General features: G+C 42.6%; 2 protein-coding genes across 10 annotated transcripts in view; one reads left to right on the top strand and one right to left on the bottom strand.

The window, feature by feature from the left end:
• LOC137413498 (neurexin-1-like) overlaps positions 1–16,910 on the bottom strand; it is a 1,626,023-nt gene that overhangs the window by 925,591 nt on the left and 683,522 nt on the right. The gene's annotated exons all lie outside the window — the stretch shown is intronic.
• Positions 12,308–15,947, top strand: LOC144891983 (uncharacterized). Its single transcript, XM_078777109.1, has 3 exons — positions 12,308–13,855; positions 14,483–15,323; positions 15,877–15,947. The coding sequence occupies exons 1-3, from the start codon at positions 12,308–12,310 to the stop codon at positions 15,945–15,947; spliced, it is 2,460 nt and encodes an 819-aa protein (XP_078633235.1).

Below are 16,910 nucleotides of genomic sequence, written 5' to 3'. Positions count from 1 at the left end.
CACGCAATATTGGCTTTGCAGCTATACGTCCCCATGTCCCCCCCCAGCCCTTGCTAAGTACTGAAATGCTTTTAACGAACTAGTATATTAATAATGATAATCCTATTTTCCTTAAGAAGTCAAACAAAGGGATACACCATTATGTCAAATTGATAAAAGTTAACTTCCAGAATGCATTCTAAAATTACATTTAGAACAATTTTAGGATTGAAACACCTATTCGTTACTTACAACAAAAAATGTATAGCAGTTGTTGACCACAATTTTAATTCCCCGTTTTAACATAGAAATGACCTGATAATAATGATAATTGAAGGCTGGAAATGAATTGAAATTGGACTCCGTTTTCCTTCGAAGATTTATGACCATGTAATTTGTTTTTTCATGCCATGTAATTCATGACCGAATATTCATTTTTAACTTTTCATCTTTTAATGTTGGTCATTACTCGCAAAAACCCTCCTTGAAATAGTATGTATAAAGTTATCAAATTATATCAAGTCAAGTCACGTCATGTGCGAGTTCTAGTGACATTCATGATCAGATTTCTCCAAACATCCCCATCCTGCACTGCTTGCAGAAGCTCTGGTAGAGACAGGTTGGTTGCAGCCTTTCCCCATCCATCCAGCACATACAAGATGTGCCTCTTCCTCTTCTTCCCTCAACCACACCCAGCATGGCTGATTTCTCCAGACTTTCGTTTTATCTACGCATGGGTGTGTCCTTTTTGAAGGTTTCATGGTTTTAACATCAGCATTTCTAATGTACATCGTGGTCTAATCAGCATCAGCATCTGCCTCCAAAGGTGGATGGAGGTTATGTTTTCACCCCTGTTTGTTTGTCTGCCTGTCTGTCTGAGAACAAAATATTTTAAAAAAGTTGTGGACGTATTTGGACAAAATTTGGTGGAGAGGTAGTGTATGTGACACGGCCGAAATTATTAGATTTTGGTGAAGATCCGGATCTGGATCTGAGAATTTTTAAGTGATTCTTCACCATTGAGAGATGGGGTCAAAAACGATAAATAGCACGATATCTCACAAAGTTTTGAACAGATTCAGACGAAACTTGGCGTACAGGTTGGGTGTAAGACAAGGACAAATCGATTCGATTTTGTTGAAGATCCGAATCAGGATCTGGATACGAGAATTTAAAAAAAATCAGTCATTCTTCACCATGAAGTGATCGGGCCAAAAACCATGTCTTCCTCCAATCATGACTCCATCCTCTATGGAATCCAAGTTTCATTTCCTTATGATGTACTCGCCGTACAGATTGAACAAGTAAGGGAGAGAATGCAATTAGCTACCACAACTGCTTGAACCTTTCATGACATAAACTGGGAATACAGAAAAGACAATTTAAAGGTTTCCCCTGCAAAGTGATGAAATATGAGTCAATTATTGAATTTATTAAATTCGTTTGTTTGTTAACTGATTATATCTGATCAAATAGTTCGTTTATTAATGCAAAACCACTCGAAGACAGAGGACAGCTTCACAGAAAGGAAATTTAATATAAAAATTAAGAGATAGAGAGCAGAACATTACAGAGGATTTTACACTGTTCCTTTCATATACCATAGCGTATTAACCGTAGGGTGATCACATGAACCCCCCTCTCCTCCCTTCTCAGTGATAAAACACACACACACACACACACACACACACACGTGGTCATTTAAATTTTAACTGTGATTAAACTTACATATGAAATTCTGACTATTCCTCCACCCCCCCCCCCACCCCACCCCCTTACTCCCAAAAATCCTTCCCAACTCTATCCCATCTTTGCTCCCCTCACAGACTCCAAGTCCTCACCCGCTCCCTCACAACCCCACTTCAAGCCTTCAAACCCCCTCCGCAAACCCACAATTCCTCAACCTCCCCCTTCCCTCCACCGAGAGTCCTAGACCCCAACCCAAAGTCTCCACCCAACCCAAAGTTAAGATCTTATGGTCCAGAGATTGAGCCCCTGTCGTCCAGATCTTAGGTTCCAGAGATCTTAGGGTCCAGAGATCTTAGGGTCCAGAGATAAAGCAGCTGTGAAGGCCGATGGGGGCATCACCCACACTCTGTCCAAGATGATTTCAAACCACAGTTACATTTATTGTGCACCTAAAAGCCTGGTGTTGGTTTAATGGTTAAGGTCACTGGCTTAAGATATTAGGGTCCAGAGATCGAGCCCCTGTCGTCCAGATCTTAGGGTCCAGAGATCGAGCCCCCCTACCAAATCTGTGAAATCTTTACTCCTCCCATACTCCCCAACCAAAGCCCAAGTCTGTCCTCTGCTACTGACCATCCTCCTACTTGTATATGCAAACGGGCATCCCCACATCAAACCAGCGGAATATTTAATGCTTTCTCCTCTCTTGTCATGCTAGCAGCATCTTCACAGACATTCCTGTCCAACACACAATCCAACGAGATATGTGGAAACTCCGTGGCATTTCAACTCCCAAGTGACCATGAGCAGGCTAATTATGCCAATAAACGACTCAGAACCAATTCCAGTGGAACCCCGACATTCGCGGATTTGACATCCGCGGAGTCCGCATATTTGCGGTTCATAAAATGTGACCTGTTTCTACATTTGCAGCCCTATGCTTCGGGTATTCACGGTTTTTCGCAGGTGCAAAAATCATCCCCCACCAACCATGTCGTCCCACTACCTTGACCTGTTGTTTGTGATTCCTCACGCTCCTGAACTTTTGCGCACATGGTTCGATCACGGGTCCGAAGCGTACGAGTACTTTGGGAAATTTGTCAGCTCCCAAGAGGCAGAAAAAAATTCATGAGCCAAAACCTGAAAGTGGAACGACTATCAAGAGGTCAGAGTGCGGCCTTTGTGGGCAGACGTTATGGCGTCAACGAGTTGAATGTGTGCTACATAAAGAAAAACGAGAAGGAGATTCGCGAATGTGTGAAACAGCAGTAGCGACTGCTTCAAAATATAATCATACATGTTTGTGGTTTGTAATATTTTTTTTTACTTCCGGTGAGGGTTTTCCACACGAAAGCAGCTATTACAGTACCCAACACCAAAGTGGTTTCCCAGGTCAGGGACATTCAAATCAAAGAAATTGAGAAGGCATTACATGTGTGGGTAAATAACAATGCCCAGAGGAATATTCCTTTAAGCGGACCTCTGATTTGTGAAAAGGCAAAGCACATGTACGATCACCTGGCTTGCACAGGTGGTGATGCAAACACGTGCCCCTTAAGACAATGTAATACTATTTAGACTGGACCCTCTATAACCCTAAGACCCTTTAAGAGTACTAATAACTTTAAGACCCCTATAAACCACCTTTAGAGGCCATTTTTCCCCGCAAAGCGGGGGTTGGCCTTTTTCGGGAACCGTGGAACCAAACCCCTATGACCCATTAAAACTCTATAGACCCCATTTCATCCTTTAGAACCGCTAGACCTCTAAGATTCTTTGGATCCTCTCAGACCCTTTAGAATCCCAAAGACCCTCAGACTCCTTTCTACCTTTTAGGCTTTAGATATACATACCTTTCATATCTTTTAATACCCTATAGAGCCCTTTGACCTTTAGACCCTTTTTCGATGTTTTAAGACCTTTTAGACCTCTTCAGACAATTCCGACACTTTCGACATTAAAATGCAGCCTTTAGATCCCTTCGAGCTTTTAAGACCCTTTAGATACTTTACCATTTAGAACCAGTTAGACCTTTTCACCTTCAAACTTTTGACCTCTACACATGTACAACAAGACCATTTCGACCTTTCATTTGCAATGAACGACCTTTCATTTAGGTAAGTGCATCCTTCCATTTATTTGTCACACAAAATACACCACACAAAATAAGTCCTGGCGTGGGTTTGCAATCTCTGCTTGGTCTTTCTAGTTTGGATTGTAGACTGGTAGTTAGCCCTCAACACACGTTTCTGTAGAGAGTCACTTGCATGAGGCATGCCTGCTTCAGCCTTGGCAGCTATCAGAAACAGGTTGTGTCTAGCTTCATTCGCATCTGAGCAGTCTTGCCCATTGAGCTTACACACAAATCTCTCCACGTCATTCATCAAACTGCTATCCAGAGTAAATGAACTGCAAAGCTTTTTGAAGGTGCCTGGTGTTGGCTTAACGGTTAAGGTCACTGGCTTAAGATCTTCGGGTCCAGAGATCGAGCCCCTGTCGTTCCGTTATATAACACCATATGGGTTGAATCAGCCTGTCAACTTTTTGAGGTTTGCAAAATGCGTACCAGCTTACTGGGAACAGGGGTCTCTGCATCAGCGACACAGCTGTGCTCTTGGCAATGATGCAACCAACAGCTACAGGCTGCATACAAAATAATAATAAATTGTGCACTAGTTGCCACTTCTGCCAGTGTGTCGAATAACTTCTGACCCAATTCCATTTGCTTTAGCCACACCAATGACAAACACGTCTGTGTCTGGGCTCTTTTGGAGTTGGAGACAGGTTGTTTTTTTTTGGAGTTGAAAACACGTTGGAGAAATTACTGCTGTCTGAAGAGCTGGAAGGAGGCGGAGAAGCAGAAGCACACAGGTAATAGAGGAAGAGTCTTTATCTGCCTCTTCATGCTTACATCCCAGTTCTTAAGATTTTTACCTCCTTGGCCCCTTCAACATCACGAAGTGAGTGACACTCACCATCATGTGTCATCACAACACAAACATCCCTCAGAATATGTGCAGGAGGATGACTCCATATCTTGAAAAGAAAATGTAAGAGTGCCACTTTAATGTCATAGCAAGACAGGAATGTCTTCCATTGCTGCGGCACTTTCTGATCCTCAGTATACATCTTCGTAAGCTGCCTTCCAGCAGCTGCTCTTCGGCCCCTCTCACCACGCTTTTTGCCAAGCTGCCAATATGTATCCATAACAAAAAGCACAACATTATTGTGAACACCTTTCCCAATGTCCACTGAATGCTTGAGCAGGTATTCAGCAAGCAATATAAACGTGGCAGGGGTATTATTTTGCGGTACCTCCTGAAGCATTGTCATTCCATCTATGATCCAAATGCTTCCACAAGGAATGGTTTCCATTACAGGTGCCAGCTGGATATTGCCTTCAATGAAATGCATCAAATTTTACTTTGCAGTCTTGTTGAGAGAGCCATCAGCATTGGCTAGCGACAGTGGCAGTGGACGGAGATTATACGTTGTAACTTTGAGAAAGCTTAGCTAACGCCAGAAAAAAGACAGACAATTATTGTAACTGAGAAAAGAAGGCCAATCCTTGAGACAAATGGCAAAAAAATTACAAGTGTCAGTAAATGCAGTTGCTTGTGCCATTAAGCGACATAACGAAACTGGTAAAAAAATGTTCTTCATTCGTTGAGTAAGTTGTAAGGGAGTTGAAAAACGTTCATAAACGAAAAACGAAACGAAAACGAAAGGAAGTCGAAACGAAACATAAACGAAAACGAAAAACGTTGAGTAAGTTCATAAAAAACGTTCTGGTCGACCAGGAATCACAACAGAATCACAGGACAAGTAATCCGAGTCACCAGTCTGCGCAGCAGACGTCTTGCAGCACCGGAAATTAGAGCCCAGTAAAAGAGTTCCAGCATTGCAACTGTTTCAAGGCCTTCTTTTCTCAAAGTTACAATTGCCTGCCTTTTTTCTGGCGTTAGCTGCGCTTTGGCACCCATGTTCATGCAATCTGAAACACAAAAATACTCAATAGATTGTATGGCTGGCCTTTCTGTAAACATTTTTTGCAACGCATGGCAATAATAGACATTGCACATGATGAAGAAACTAAGCACAAACAGTCATTCCACACAGAGCAGAGTATTTGTAAACAGTTTTTGCTCCTGAGATTAAACGTTAATAACATTAACTTCACGTTTCAGTTTGGATTTAATATTGCACTTATCAGCCTATTTCCAAAAATTGCTTTAAACCTATATTTCACACAAGAAAGATGCATTGAAGCAAAATATATTATCAGTAGATAAGCAGATAAAGTATATCTTTGGTAAGAGTTTTGTTCACACCTTATGTTCATTTTGCACATTATGACAACAAAATGTTGTTGGGTGTACCTAAATTTTTGACTGGTAGTGTATATATATATATATATATATGTAAACGTGGCCTACATACAGCTTGTTTATAACATATATTGGAGCCTCATATGTGGAGCCTCTACGAACCAGTCATGGCTGCAAGTGTGATGATTGATATTGCCTCCCGACACACTTACCCCAATTGTGACCTATTTATTCAATGCATAATCTCATTCCTTACAGCCGCTAGCATTGTTTAATACTTACCTGATGGAATTCGGAGAACATTGTCGATATAAATGTATATTTACACATGTGCAGTGTATAGGCTAAGAGTCACTGGTTGACACACCTACCGGAAGTAAAAAATTATTTATCAATTCCCTCCTATGATAGCAACTTAATTTGCTCTCCTCCCACAGAGGTTTTGAGTGTTTGTTTGTCGATGTTTGTTTGTCATCAATCGTGATGTGTACCATATAGCGCCACCTGGTGGTGGTGGTGATCAGCTGTGGAGATAATTTGGAATTTTTAATTGTACACGTGGCATGCGTGCGAGTGCTTTACTGACTCCCACCAGAGGGAGGGAGTATTACTCTCTCATAGGGAGGGTTGTTTCATTTTAGTACCATCCTGGGATCCCCTGCCTCTTGCACGGAAGCACATCTGGTACATCCATCAGGTTTTATTACAATACAGCTCGCATATACCTTATTCAGGAAATAATTTGCATACAAAATCCATGCAAAGGGTGGGTAAACTGCCAGTTGGACATAAATATAACTTGCTGTGACATTTTCTCCTGAAATGAAGATTAAATCGAGCAAGTTATTTTCATAAAATGTATCGTAAAATTTGTATATGAAACAGAAGTCATGGCGCAAAACACCTCTTCTTATGTATCGTACGCAAAGATTGCTTGAAAATATATGTTCAGAAAAGCATTGATCTGCATAGTCCATTTTCATTATGTTATAAGCAATGTGCAGCTTCTTTTTCAGTGAATAACTGATTGCAATTATAAAACAATTACAGAAATCAAAACAAGCTTTTTGGACGCCTGCATTAGCCTCATTAACTTCCCCTTGTCGGTAACATTACAGTTACATATTTACCTGTAGCCTACATTTTACAGAGGTTTTCAAGCTTTATATATGTTGTAATCAAATAACTGGTCTCTGGCTAAGCACATCATGAAGATGTCACAGATACACATTCCAGCAAACTATTTTGCAGCATTTTTCCCAATATGATGAAGTTTGATATTTAATGTGCTCTGAATTGCAAGGAGAAGGTGATGGTTAAAGACTCACAGACTTGACATTTTACATCAGCAAAACACATTTCCAATCAGTCTCATTCACACTGAATAATGTCTCCTGCATTTTGAAGCGGCTGCATTTGAAATATGCCGACTTAATCAGGAAAACAAATGTTCAGCTAAATTACTGGTCTACTCATCAGGCATCTGTCTTTACTGAGATATTTCGTACCAAGAAGCCAATTCAAGCTCGAAAGTGGGAGTGGAAAAGAAGACCAGAGCAATGAAGAACCAACAGATTTTTTTTGTATACTTAGTCGAGGCTCGTATGAGAGCTAACACATGGAACACATAATAAAGGAAGGGAGATAACAAGGGGACAGAGAGGTAAGCACAATCACAGTAGGGAACAGGGACATCAGGAGATCTATGGAAAAGAGAGGGCTGGGGTGGGGTACACGGGATAAACAAGATGGACACTGCTGGAGAATTAAAGAAAGAAAATGGAATTTGAAGGAGGTGGATTTGGGAGGAATAACAGAGGTAGAAAAGATTAAGATATGAGATGGTGGTGAAAAGCTGTTTTGAAGACCTGGAGGGAGGAGTGGGATTGAAGCGAGTGGGGGAGTTTGTTCCAGAGGTGGGAGAAAAGTGGAATGAAAGAGTGAAGGTGAGCAGAGAGTCTTAAGTTGGGCGGTTTCACCAGAAGAGGGTTGCTGACAGATCTCGTGCGTCCTGCAGGAACATTTTGGGGACAGAGCACAGACGGAGCTGGGTGAGCAAGGCCGGAGCGGAGTCGGTAGAAGACACAAACACCACCGACCTGCCTGTGGTGATAGAGAGAAAGACCCTCAGAATCAGCTTCATCACGGGAGATTCCAATGATTCTGAAAGCTTTGGTTTCTATAGCGTGAAGCCGAGCTAGGTGTGAGGCAGTAGCACCAGCACAGAAGGGAGAGCAGTATTCCATTGAGCGGCGGATGAAAGCTTTCTATGTGGTGAGGAGCTCAGAAGTGCCCAGAAAGGACTTCACACGATGGAGGATGTCCAGTCGGCGACTGGCTTTGGAGGCCAGCTTGGAAATGTGGTTTTCTCAGAAAATATCATGGCAGATAGTGAGACCTAAAAGCTTGAGTGACAGAACTTCTTCGAGATGATTGTTCAGAAAGTAGATGGGAGGATTTTCGAGACCGTCTTTATGGAGAGACATAGCAAGGGTGGGACATTTGTCAGGATTTAAGGACATGTTCCACTTTTTTGACCAGTTTGTGATTTTATCCAGGCCTGCAGAGATAGTCAGGTTCACTATGTTTTTTCGTTCAAAATCATGGTAGATTAGCAAACCTATACATTTTTGGAAACGTTATTACATGGAAAATCAGAAAATCAATGTTTACATTTGCCAATTCCGACCAATTCGATTCGACCAATTCGACCAATCGACCAATTCCATTCGACCAATTCGACCATTCGACCAATCGTTTCGATCGACCATTCGACCATTCGACCAATTCGATCGATTCGATTCGATTCGATTCATCGAATTCGATTCGATCGACCATTCGACCAATTCGATTTGCCAATCAATTTGACCAACCTTTGCTTGTGTGGAACGGACTGTGAAAACGATGCGGACTATATTGTCGGATACGACACACATAACAGGACAGTGATGACGAACTCTAAATGGCATATTCTGTAATCGTGTATGTTTGATGCCATTGACTGCCTGTGTATATTTTGTCATTGACTGCCTGTGTAGATGTGAAGTTATACTGACTGCATGTGTATATATGATTTTGCTGACTGCCTGTGTATGTTTGGTGATATGAATTATTGTGACACATTTTGATGTCATTAACTGCCTGTACAAAATGATAACATGTATTTGATTATGCAACTTATCGCGAATATAAAGACAGTATTTTGCAATTCAAAACCTTTGATTCGTGTCTTACCATTCCCCATAGCACTAATTTGATACTTTCATTGGATTCCTTGTCCCTGAAAATATAGGTTTAGTATATTTTAAAAAGTTTTTAGGGTAATTAGAGGCAGAAATAGAACAAAATATGTATTTTACAGTGGCCATTTTGAAAATCCAAAATGGCCGCCATACAGGTATCTCTCCAAATGTAAACATTGATTTTTAGTTTCCTTATGCTATAACCTTTCCAAAAATGTATAGGTTTGCTAATCTACCATGATTTTAAACGAAATATAATTTATTGACATAGTGAACCTGACTAAGAGTGAAGTGGCTGCTGCCTGCCGATCTGAGGGTTGAGATATGGAGCGGCAGAGAGTGGAGTCATCAGCTAAGAGATAGAGAGGATTTTCCAGAAGTTCGGAGAGAACACTGCCTTGAGGAATGCCAGCCTGGACAGGAAGATGAGATGAGAAAATTCCACTTCGAGCCACACATTGACTATGACAGGATAGGAAGATTTCCATGGATACCATCAGAGGAGAGGTTGGAGAGCAGGGCGGGGTGCCACACCATGTCAAAGGCATGAGCTATGTCAATGGAAACAGCTCTGATTTCCTGTATGGCGTTGAGGACCTCCAACCATTGTTGAGACATCAGAAGCAGCATGTCCAGAGAAGAGTGGCCTGGTCTAAATCCAAAGTGATGATGACATATTAAGCCATTGTAGAAGGAGAAGGATTAAATATCAGAAGCGATGATGGATTCCATGACCTTGCTGATGATTGGGAGCAGTGTTAGTTTTGTAGCCGCTTGAGGTAAGGGAGGGGAAACAACCACCAGAATCATATTTGACCAGAACCCACCAGGATTTGGAGGAGGGAGACAGGTTTGAGAGTTCAGTCTTGAGAGTAGAGAGATATAGTTTCCTGGCTCTCCTGAGGGTAGACACACACTTGTTTCGAGCTCTGTCAAAGGAACGGAGATTGCCTTCAGTTGGATTTGCCTTGCAGGAGGTGAAGGCAAGTTGTTTCAGGGCAACTGCCTCACTACAAGCTTCAGTGTACCATGGACGGGAGGAAGGGTATGACAACTGAAGACGAGATGGGATAAATCTGTGCATGAGAGAGAGCAGTTTACTTTGGAAGAATTCCCAGGATGAGTTGATGTCAGAGGTGGGAGAGATGGGAGACCAGTCCAGATGATTGATGGCTGCTTGAAGACTGTGCCAGTCGGCCTGAGTGAAATGCCAGACTCGTCGACGCTGAGGTGGCTCTCTGAGAACAGCCAGAGAGATGTCCACTTTAACAAGCATTTTTTTTGCAAAATTTTCAACATTTTGAATTTAAATTTTTATAATAGATTATTTTTGCAAAAGCAGGTATTTAAAATAAAATTTAGGCGTGAGAATAAAAATAAGGCCATGAGTCTTGAAACATTACACCACAAATTTAATATTTGGAGGAAAATGTCATGGTGGTTTTAATCGCAATACATTGAGGATTTCCATCAACACCTTCATAAAATACACACCAAGTCCTCAATTACATGAAAAATAATGCACGTGCTTAATAGTAATCAGAACACAAACTTAATGAGGCAAGGCTTGAGGTCTTTTTTTTCACATGACCTCAGCCTCACAATGGAGCTACACACACACACACACACACACACACACACACACACACACACACACACACACACACACACACACACACACACACACACACACACACACACACACACACACACACACACACACACACACACACACACACACACAGCATAAGACAAGACTGTTAGACGAGACAAACACAGCAACTGAGTTTCGGGGCATGCCATCACTTCCCGAGGTGGCCTACTCTGGGTACCAGTGACGTCACAACAATGGCGCCGCTTTTATCACCACACAAACTCCTCTCCATTGAGGAATTTACTCCTCCTTATGGATGCCAAACTATTGGGATTGTACATGCTCTTAAACCTTTAAATTATGAACGGAAAGCAAGGAAGCAGCACGTACCATTTAGTCGTTGGTGTGACTTGGCAGAGGTTTGAACCGTCCACCTCCCGGACTTAAAGCGAATGCTCTAACCATTACACCACCGAGGCTTGTAAAACATATATTCTCAATGTTGACAGCCATGGAAGCTTAGGCTGGATTAGAGGAATTCATCCTGACTGACCCCACCTACTTACTGCTGGACTCCAAGATCATCATGGACATATGACAATTGTCGTTTGTTATGCCAAAACGGAGGCATTCAAAGATGTAAACAAGGACTCATTTTTTGAGTTACTATCCTCCGAGCTGCTACAATTTGATTGTGGTGTTTGGAGATTTCGAAGCAACAACTGTATCAGATCGTGTCATAAGGAGAGAAATCGGAGGCCCAGTATTATATGGTCCGGTTCAATAAAAGATAACGGCATCCATCCCGTGGAGTCCTAGACGTATGTGCACTTCATGAAGTGACCTGTGAATTGGAGGCTCCTGATTCCTGAGGAATCTCATCTACCAGTATACCTGGTACAGCAATTATGGGGTGACTCGCAAGGTTTTCAACCATGTGCTAGTTTCCAGACGTTGGTTTTCAAGCATGCAATCCTGCCGTGTTTACAGGAGTGCCAAACTTAGTAGTGCAGCGGCATAGCAAAAATTTAAGAATTGTGCATTTTGTGATGGAAGCACCAAATTTGGCACAATGATAGAATGTTATATTTAGAACATTTTCAGATATGGAACCACTTTGAAATTCACCCAAGGTCGCCGCCATATTGGATTTCAAAATGGCGGCTTTAAAAATCTGTAACCCTTAGGGGGGGTGGCGGAAACAAATCCTACAGGCACAATTATTGCCCCATTCACCCTATATCTTTTCTAACATCAGTAGACACATTACAGCGGCGATTCTGAGCTCAAGGGAACATCTAGGGGTCTGGGGAGTGAAAAATTTGAAAATTTCGGCCAAAAATACCCCTAAAAGAGGTCATTTGGTGTCAAATTTCAGGGGGGGTCGTGTATTGTCCTGTAGATAAAACATGCTGGTCCGTTGATTAACCCCTAATTAAACGACTTTTTTGTTTGTTTGCTCCATCCAGGTTTCAATCATGTCGAAGCAGTTCAAGTTAGTTCATGTTACCAAGTATGTAACTTCAACGCCAAAGACGCCACTGGACTGGGAACTCTGTGTTCTGTGTCAAGTTGATATAGGAGAGTCCCTACAGTGTCCTGCTGTCACGAAAAGAACTGATGCAGGTGCTGGATACAAGACACTTGAAGACAATCTATCAGCATTCAATAAACTAGGCAAGCTGCCACAAGACGTGGACTTGCAACGACTGGATGAAGGCCAAGGGATAGCTGCCACTCTAGCTGCCCACCAAGCCAAGTGGCACAAGTCATGCAGGGTGAAATATAACACTACCAAGCTACAGCGGGTACAGAAGAGAAGTCATCCAGAGGGAAGCCCTATCCCCAGTACAATCACAGATAAGTACAAGCTTACTAGGTCTCAGGCAGCTTGTGTTGATAGCATATGCGACAATTTGTGCTTCTTCTGCCAGCAAGAGCTTGGTTTGGAGTTTCATCAAGCAGCGACATTGGAACTAGATAAACACGTTCGCAAGGCTGCAGAGTTTCTTCAGGATACCACTTTGTTAGCCCAACTGAGTGCTGGGGACATGGTCGCAAGAGAGGCCAAGTACCATAAGAAATGTTTGACATCCCTATACAACCGCGTGAGGGCAGCAAAAAAGCTTGCTGAGCAAAGCCAGAGCACGGTAGATGTCATTTCAGCAATAGTCCTTGCTGAACTGGTAACGTACATAGAGGAAACTGCTAAAGAAGAAGACACTGCTCCTGTATTCAAGATGGCAGACCTCACCAAGCTCTACACAATGAGAATGGAACAGTTCGGAGTTGTGCTGGAAACACGAGTCCATACAACCAGACTCAAGGAGCGTATCCTGGCACACTTCCCTGATCTGCAGGAGCACAGGCAGGGAAGAGATGTCCTGCTGGTGTTTCAGGAAGACATTGGCAGTGCATTAGCCAAGGCATGTCAACATGATATTGACAGTGATGTTGTGCACCTGGCACGAGCTGCAGGGATTATAAGGAAGGATATGTTCCAGTCATCTCAGCCTTTCAATGGGTCCTTCTCAAACAAATGTCAAGAAGAGTCTGTGCCACAACTGCTGCTGACAATGGTCTCCATGATTTTAGAGGGCGCAGGCATCAAAGATCAGGCATGTCAGTCATCGGCATCGGCGTCTGTGACAATAGCTCAACTTCTCAAATACAACAGTGTGAAGCATGAGAGGAGAGGTGCAGGCACAGACGTACGACACAGCATTAGTCAAGAGACTCCTTTGCCAATATATCTTGGCTTGATGCTTCAAGCCCATACGAGAAAGAGGGAACTGGTTGACACATTATCTGGACTAGGGTCAGGCAGCCTGAAGGCAACTGCAAGGACCAACAGAGGCAAGGGAATACGCAGACGTGTCACTGGCTCTGCCCTCCTACCAGGCAACTGGCACAGTTTCCTCCGTGTCGACGAGAACAAGGAGGAACTCTTCAGCTTTCTGTCTAAGCAGGTCACGGAGTCCATCGATGTGCCAGACAAACAGCTGATTGCTACTGATGGTGAACAGGTAATGTGCATGATGTATGTTAGTGTGTGTTAGTGAAAGTGTGTGTATGTGTCTGGGTGGTGAGAGTGGGTGCGTGCCTGCTTGTGTGTTTGAGAGTGTGTGTACAATCTTCTGTGGTTTCAGTACATATTATACAATGTATTATTGATTTATGCTGTTGTAGAGTAAATTCTTACCCACATATGTGTATTCTTTTCATATAATTTAATTTTGATTATATAATCCCGATTTGTATTATCTATTCGGAATAATATTTTGTATTGTATATATAATCTTTAGCTGTCCACGGTACACTCCCTCAAATTGTTAAGAAAGGCCTATTGGCCATAGTGTTCTTGAATTGCTTTTTTCTTTCCTGGCATCTTGGGGCAGCAGTACATGAACAGGCTACTGTTATATGTGCAATGTCATATTGTATGATTTCATGTGTTTGATGCCAAGTAAATAACAATAATAATAATAATAATAATAATAATAATTGCCCTGTATTTATGTACTTGAAATAATGTACTGAAATAAATTAATAAATGTTATGCAGATTCATGTCAGGTTTTATTCGTGACCACCTACACCAAAGGAATTCACATTTAATTTACATCACGGTATTGTTCATGCTTACACCAACAGGTCATTGCTGTACCACCATGTGCAGACACAGCCGCTTTGGCCCCGTGCAATCACGAGGAAGCAGACACGCGCATGATGCTCCACGCAGCAGCTGCTATGAAATCTGGACACCGCAGAGTACTCATCCGCACCGTGGACACAGATGTGGTGGTTCTCGCTGTGTGGATGGCCCAGGAGCTTAATGAGGTAGTGGACGAACTCTGGTTAGCGCTTGGAACCGGAAAGAACTTCCGCTACATAGCAGCACACGAGCTGTCTGCTACCCTGGGACCAGACAAAGCCAAGGCACTGCCAATCTTCCATGCAATCACAGGGTGTGATACCGTCTCGAGCTTTGCAGGTCGTGGCAAGAAAACAGCATGGGCAGTATGGGAAACTTTTCCAGAAGTGACCAATGCATTCCTGGACCTGGCATCTGCACCAAGTGAGATCTCTGAGGATACACTGGCAACCCTGGAGAGATACGTAGTGCTTCTGTACGACCGCACATGCACATGTTCTGAGGTGAATCTGGCAAGAAAGAAACTCTTTGCAAAGAAATCTCGATCCATTGAAGCAATACCTCCAACACAGGCCGCCCTAGTACAACACGTGAAGAGAGCAACTTACCAGGGTGGACATTGTTGGGGACAGTCTCTTGTCCCACACTGCTATCTCCCATCACCATGCGACTGGGGGTGGGTGGACAATGACGGACAGTTCGATCCTCTGTGGACAACACTACCAGAAGCTGCCAAATCCTGCTATGAACTCATCTGTTGTGGGTGCGAAAACGGTTGCAGTGGGAGATGCAAGTGCAAGAAAGCGGCTCTGAAATGCACAGCACTGTGTGCCTGTGATGGTGACTGCTCACATTGAGTTGGAACTGTGACACTTGGCATGACTTGATGCAATACGCTCGCTAGTTCTCTTGCTGAACGTGTGTATACAATGTACGTAATATGGGATTATCAGTTGCTTATGTGCATTAAAACATATTTCAATACAACCATTCAATTCATTGACCTCAGAAATGTACATCTAGACACCAGAATCAAGTATCTAGCTGGCATAGAACCAGAGATATCGGTCAGCAGATTTTCGGAAGCCGCCATCTTGGAATCCAATATGGCGTCAGTAAATCAACTTCTAAGTAGAACCATTCAATTCCTTGACCTCAAGTTTGTACATCCAGACACTAAAATCAAGGCTGTAGCTGGTATAGAACCAGAAATATTTGTAATTAAAGATTTTTAAGCCGCCATTTTGAAATCCAATATGGCGGCCACATTGGGGTGAATTCCAAAGTGGTTCCATATCTGAAAATGTTCTCCATATAATATTCTATCATTCTGCCAAATTTGGTGCTTCCATCACAAAATGCACAATTGGTTTGCTATGCCGCTGCACTATAGCTCCTGCGACCATCAAAGCCCTTTCCCATTGTCTTCCTCTTAAAGCAAGACCAGATACATCATACATATGAGGCCAGTGATGCAGTGAGTGATCCAAACAGCATCACCGGCATGGTCACCTCATCGGAGGTGCAGACCTCCACCAACAAGGTAAAAAGACCTCCGTGCCCTGGGAATCTGTCCAAGCACAGCCGACGTCATCAAGAGTGGAGAGATGCAATGATCAACGGGATTACCTACATTATTAATACTGTTTGGATCAATAAGAATAACCCCAATTACTAAAGACATGTAATTATCCTTCCATTGTGGAAAATAAAAAGTGATAAGTATGTGTATAGCAACCATCATGGCATCACTCAACTCTCCATGTGTGTATGTGTATATGTGCGTGTATGTGTGTGTATATGTGCGTGTATGTATGTGTGTGTGTGTGTGTGTGTGTGTGTGGTCTGTATATGTGTTTGTATATATATGTGTGTATGTGTGTGTGTGTGTGTGTATATGTGTATATATGTGCGTGTGTGTATGTGTGTGTATGTATATATGTGTGTATGTGTGTGTTGGTAAGCTGGATGCCCTAGTTCTGCAGGCTCGAGTGAGACCAGTGCTTCAGAGCAAACTCCACCCAAACCAGGCAGGGTTTTCTCCTGGAAAGTGTACCACAGAACAGATATTTGTTATTTGTCAGTTGATCAAAAAATCCAAGGAATTCAACAGATGTGCCCACATTATCTTCACCGACTACAAAGCAGCTTTTCACTTTGTAAGCCATGAATTACTTTGGAACATACTTAGGGTCTGTGGCATTCTTCCGGCCCTTCTACAACTCATAAAGTCCCTCTAGACTAATATTTGTAGCACTGTTCATGTTGGAAATAAACATTCTGAGGAATTTCACATTCATTCAGGTGTATGACAAGGTTGCATACTTGCTTCAGAGCTGTTCAACTCCATTATTGACCATCTGATGCATCGCCTCCTGCCTCACACTGCCTGCAGAGTCATGCTTGGCAAAATTAGCTTACAGTGGA

The sequence above is a fragment of the Myxine glutinosa genome, chromosome 5 (genome assembly GCF_964187855.1).
Source record: "Myxine glutinosa chromosome 5, kmMyxGlut1.1, whole genome shotgun sequence".
In the NCBI taxonomy this organism is placed as follows: Eukaryota; Metazoa; Chordata; class Myxini; order Myxiniformes; family Myxinidae; genus Myxine; species Myxine glutinosa.
Note: the sequence above shows the minus strand (reverse complement) of the source record. Positions and strands in the feature narration are given on the sequence as shown.

Coding starts and splice junctions, on each gene's coding strand:
- LOC144891983 (XM_078777109.1), top strand. CDS start 12,308: ATGTCGAAGCAGTTCAAGTTAGTTCATGTTACCAAGTATGTAACTTCA. Junction 13,856..14,482: donor TTGCTACTGATGGTGAACAG/GTAATGTGCATG, acceptor TTACACCAACAG/GTCATTGCTGTACCACCATG. Junction 15,324..15,876: donor AGCACTGTGTGCCTGTGATG/GTGACTGCTCAC, acceptor GCTGCACTATAG/CTCCTGCGACCATCAAAGCC.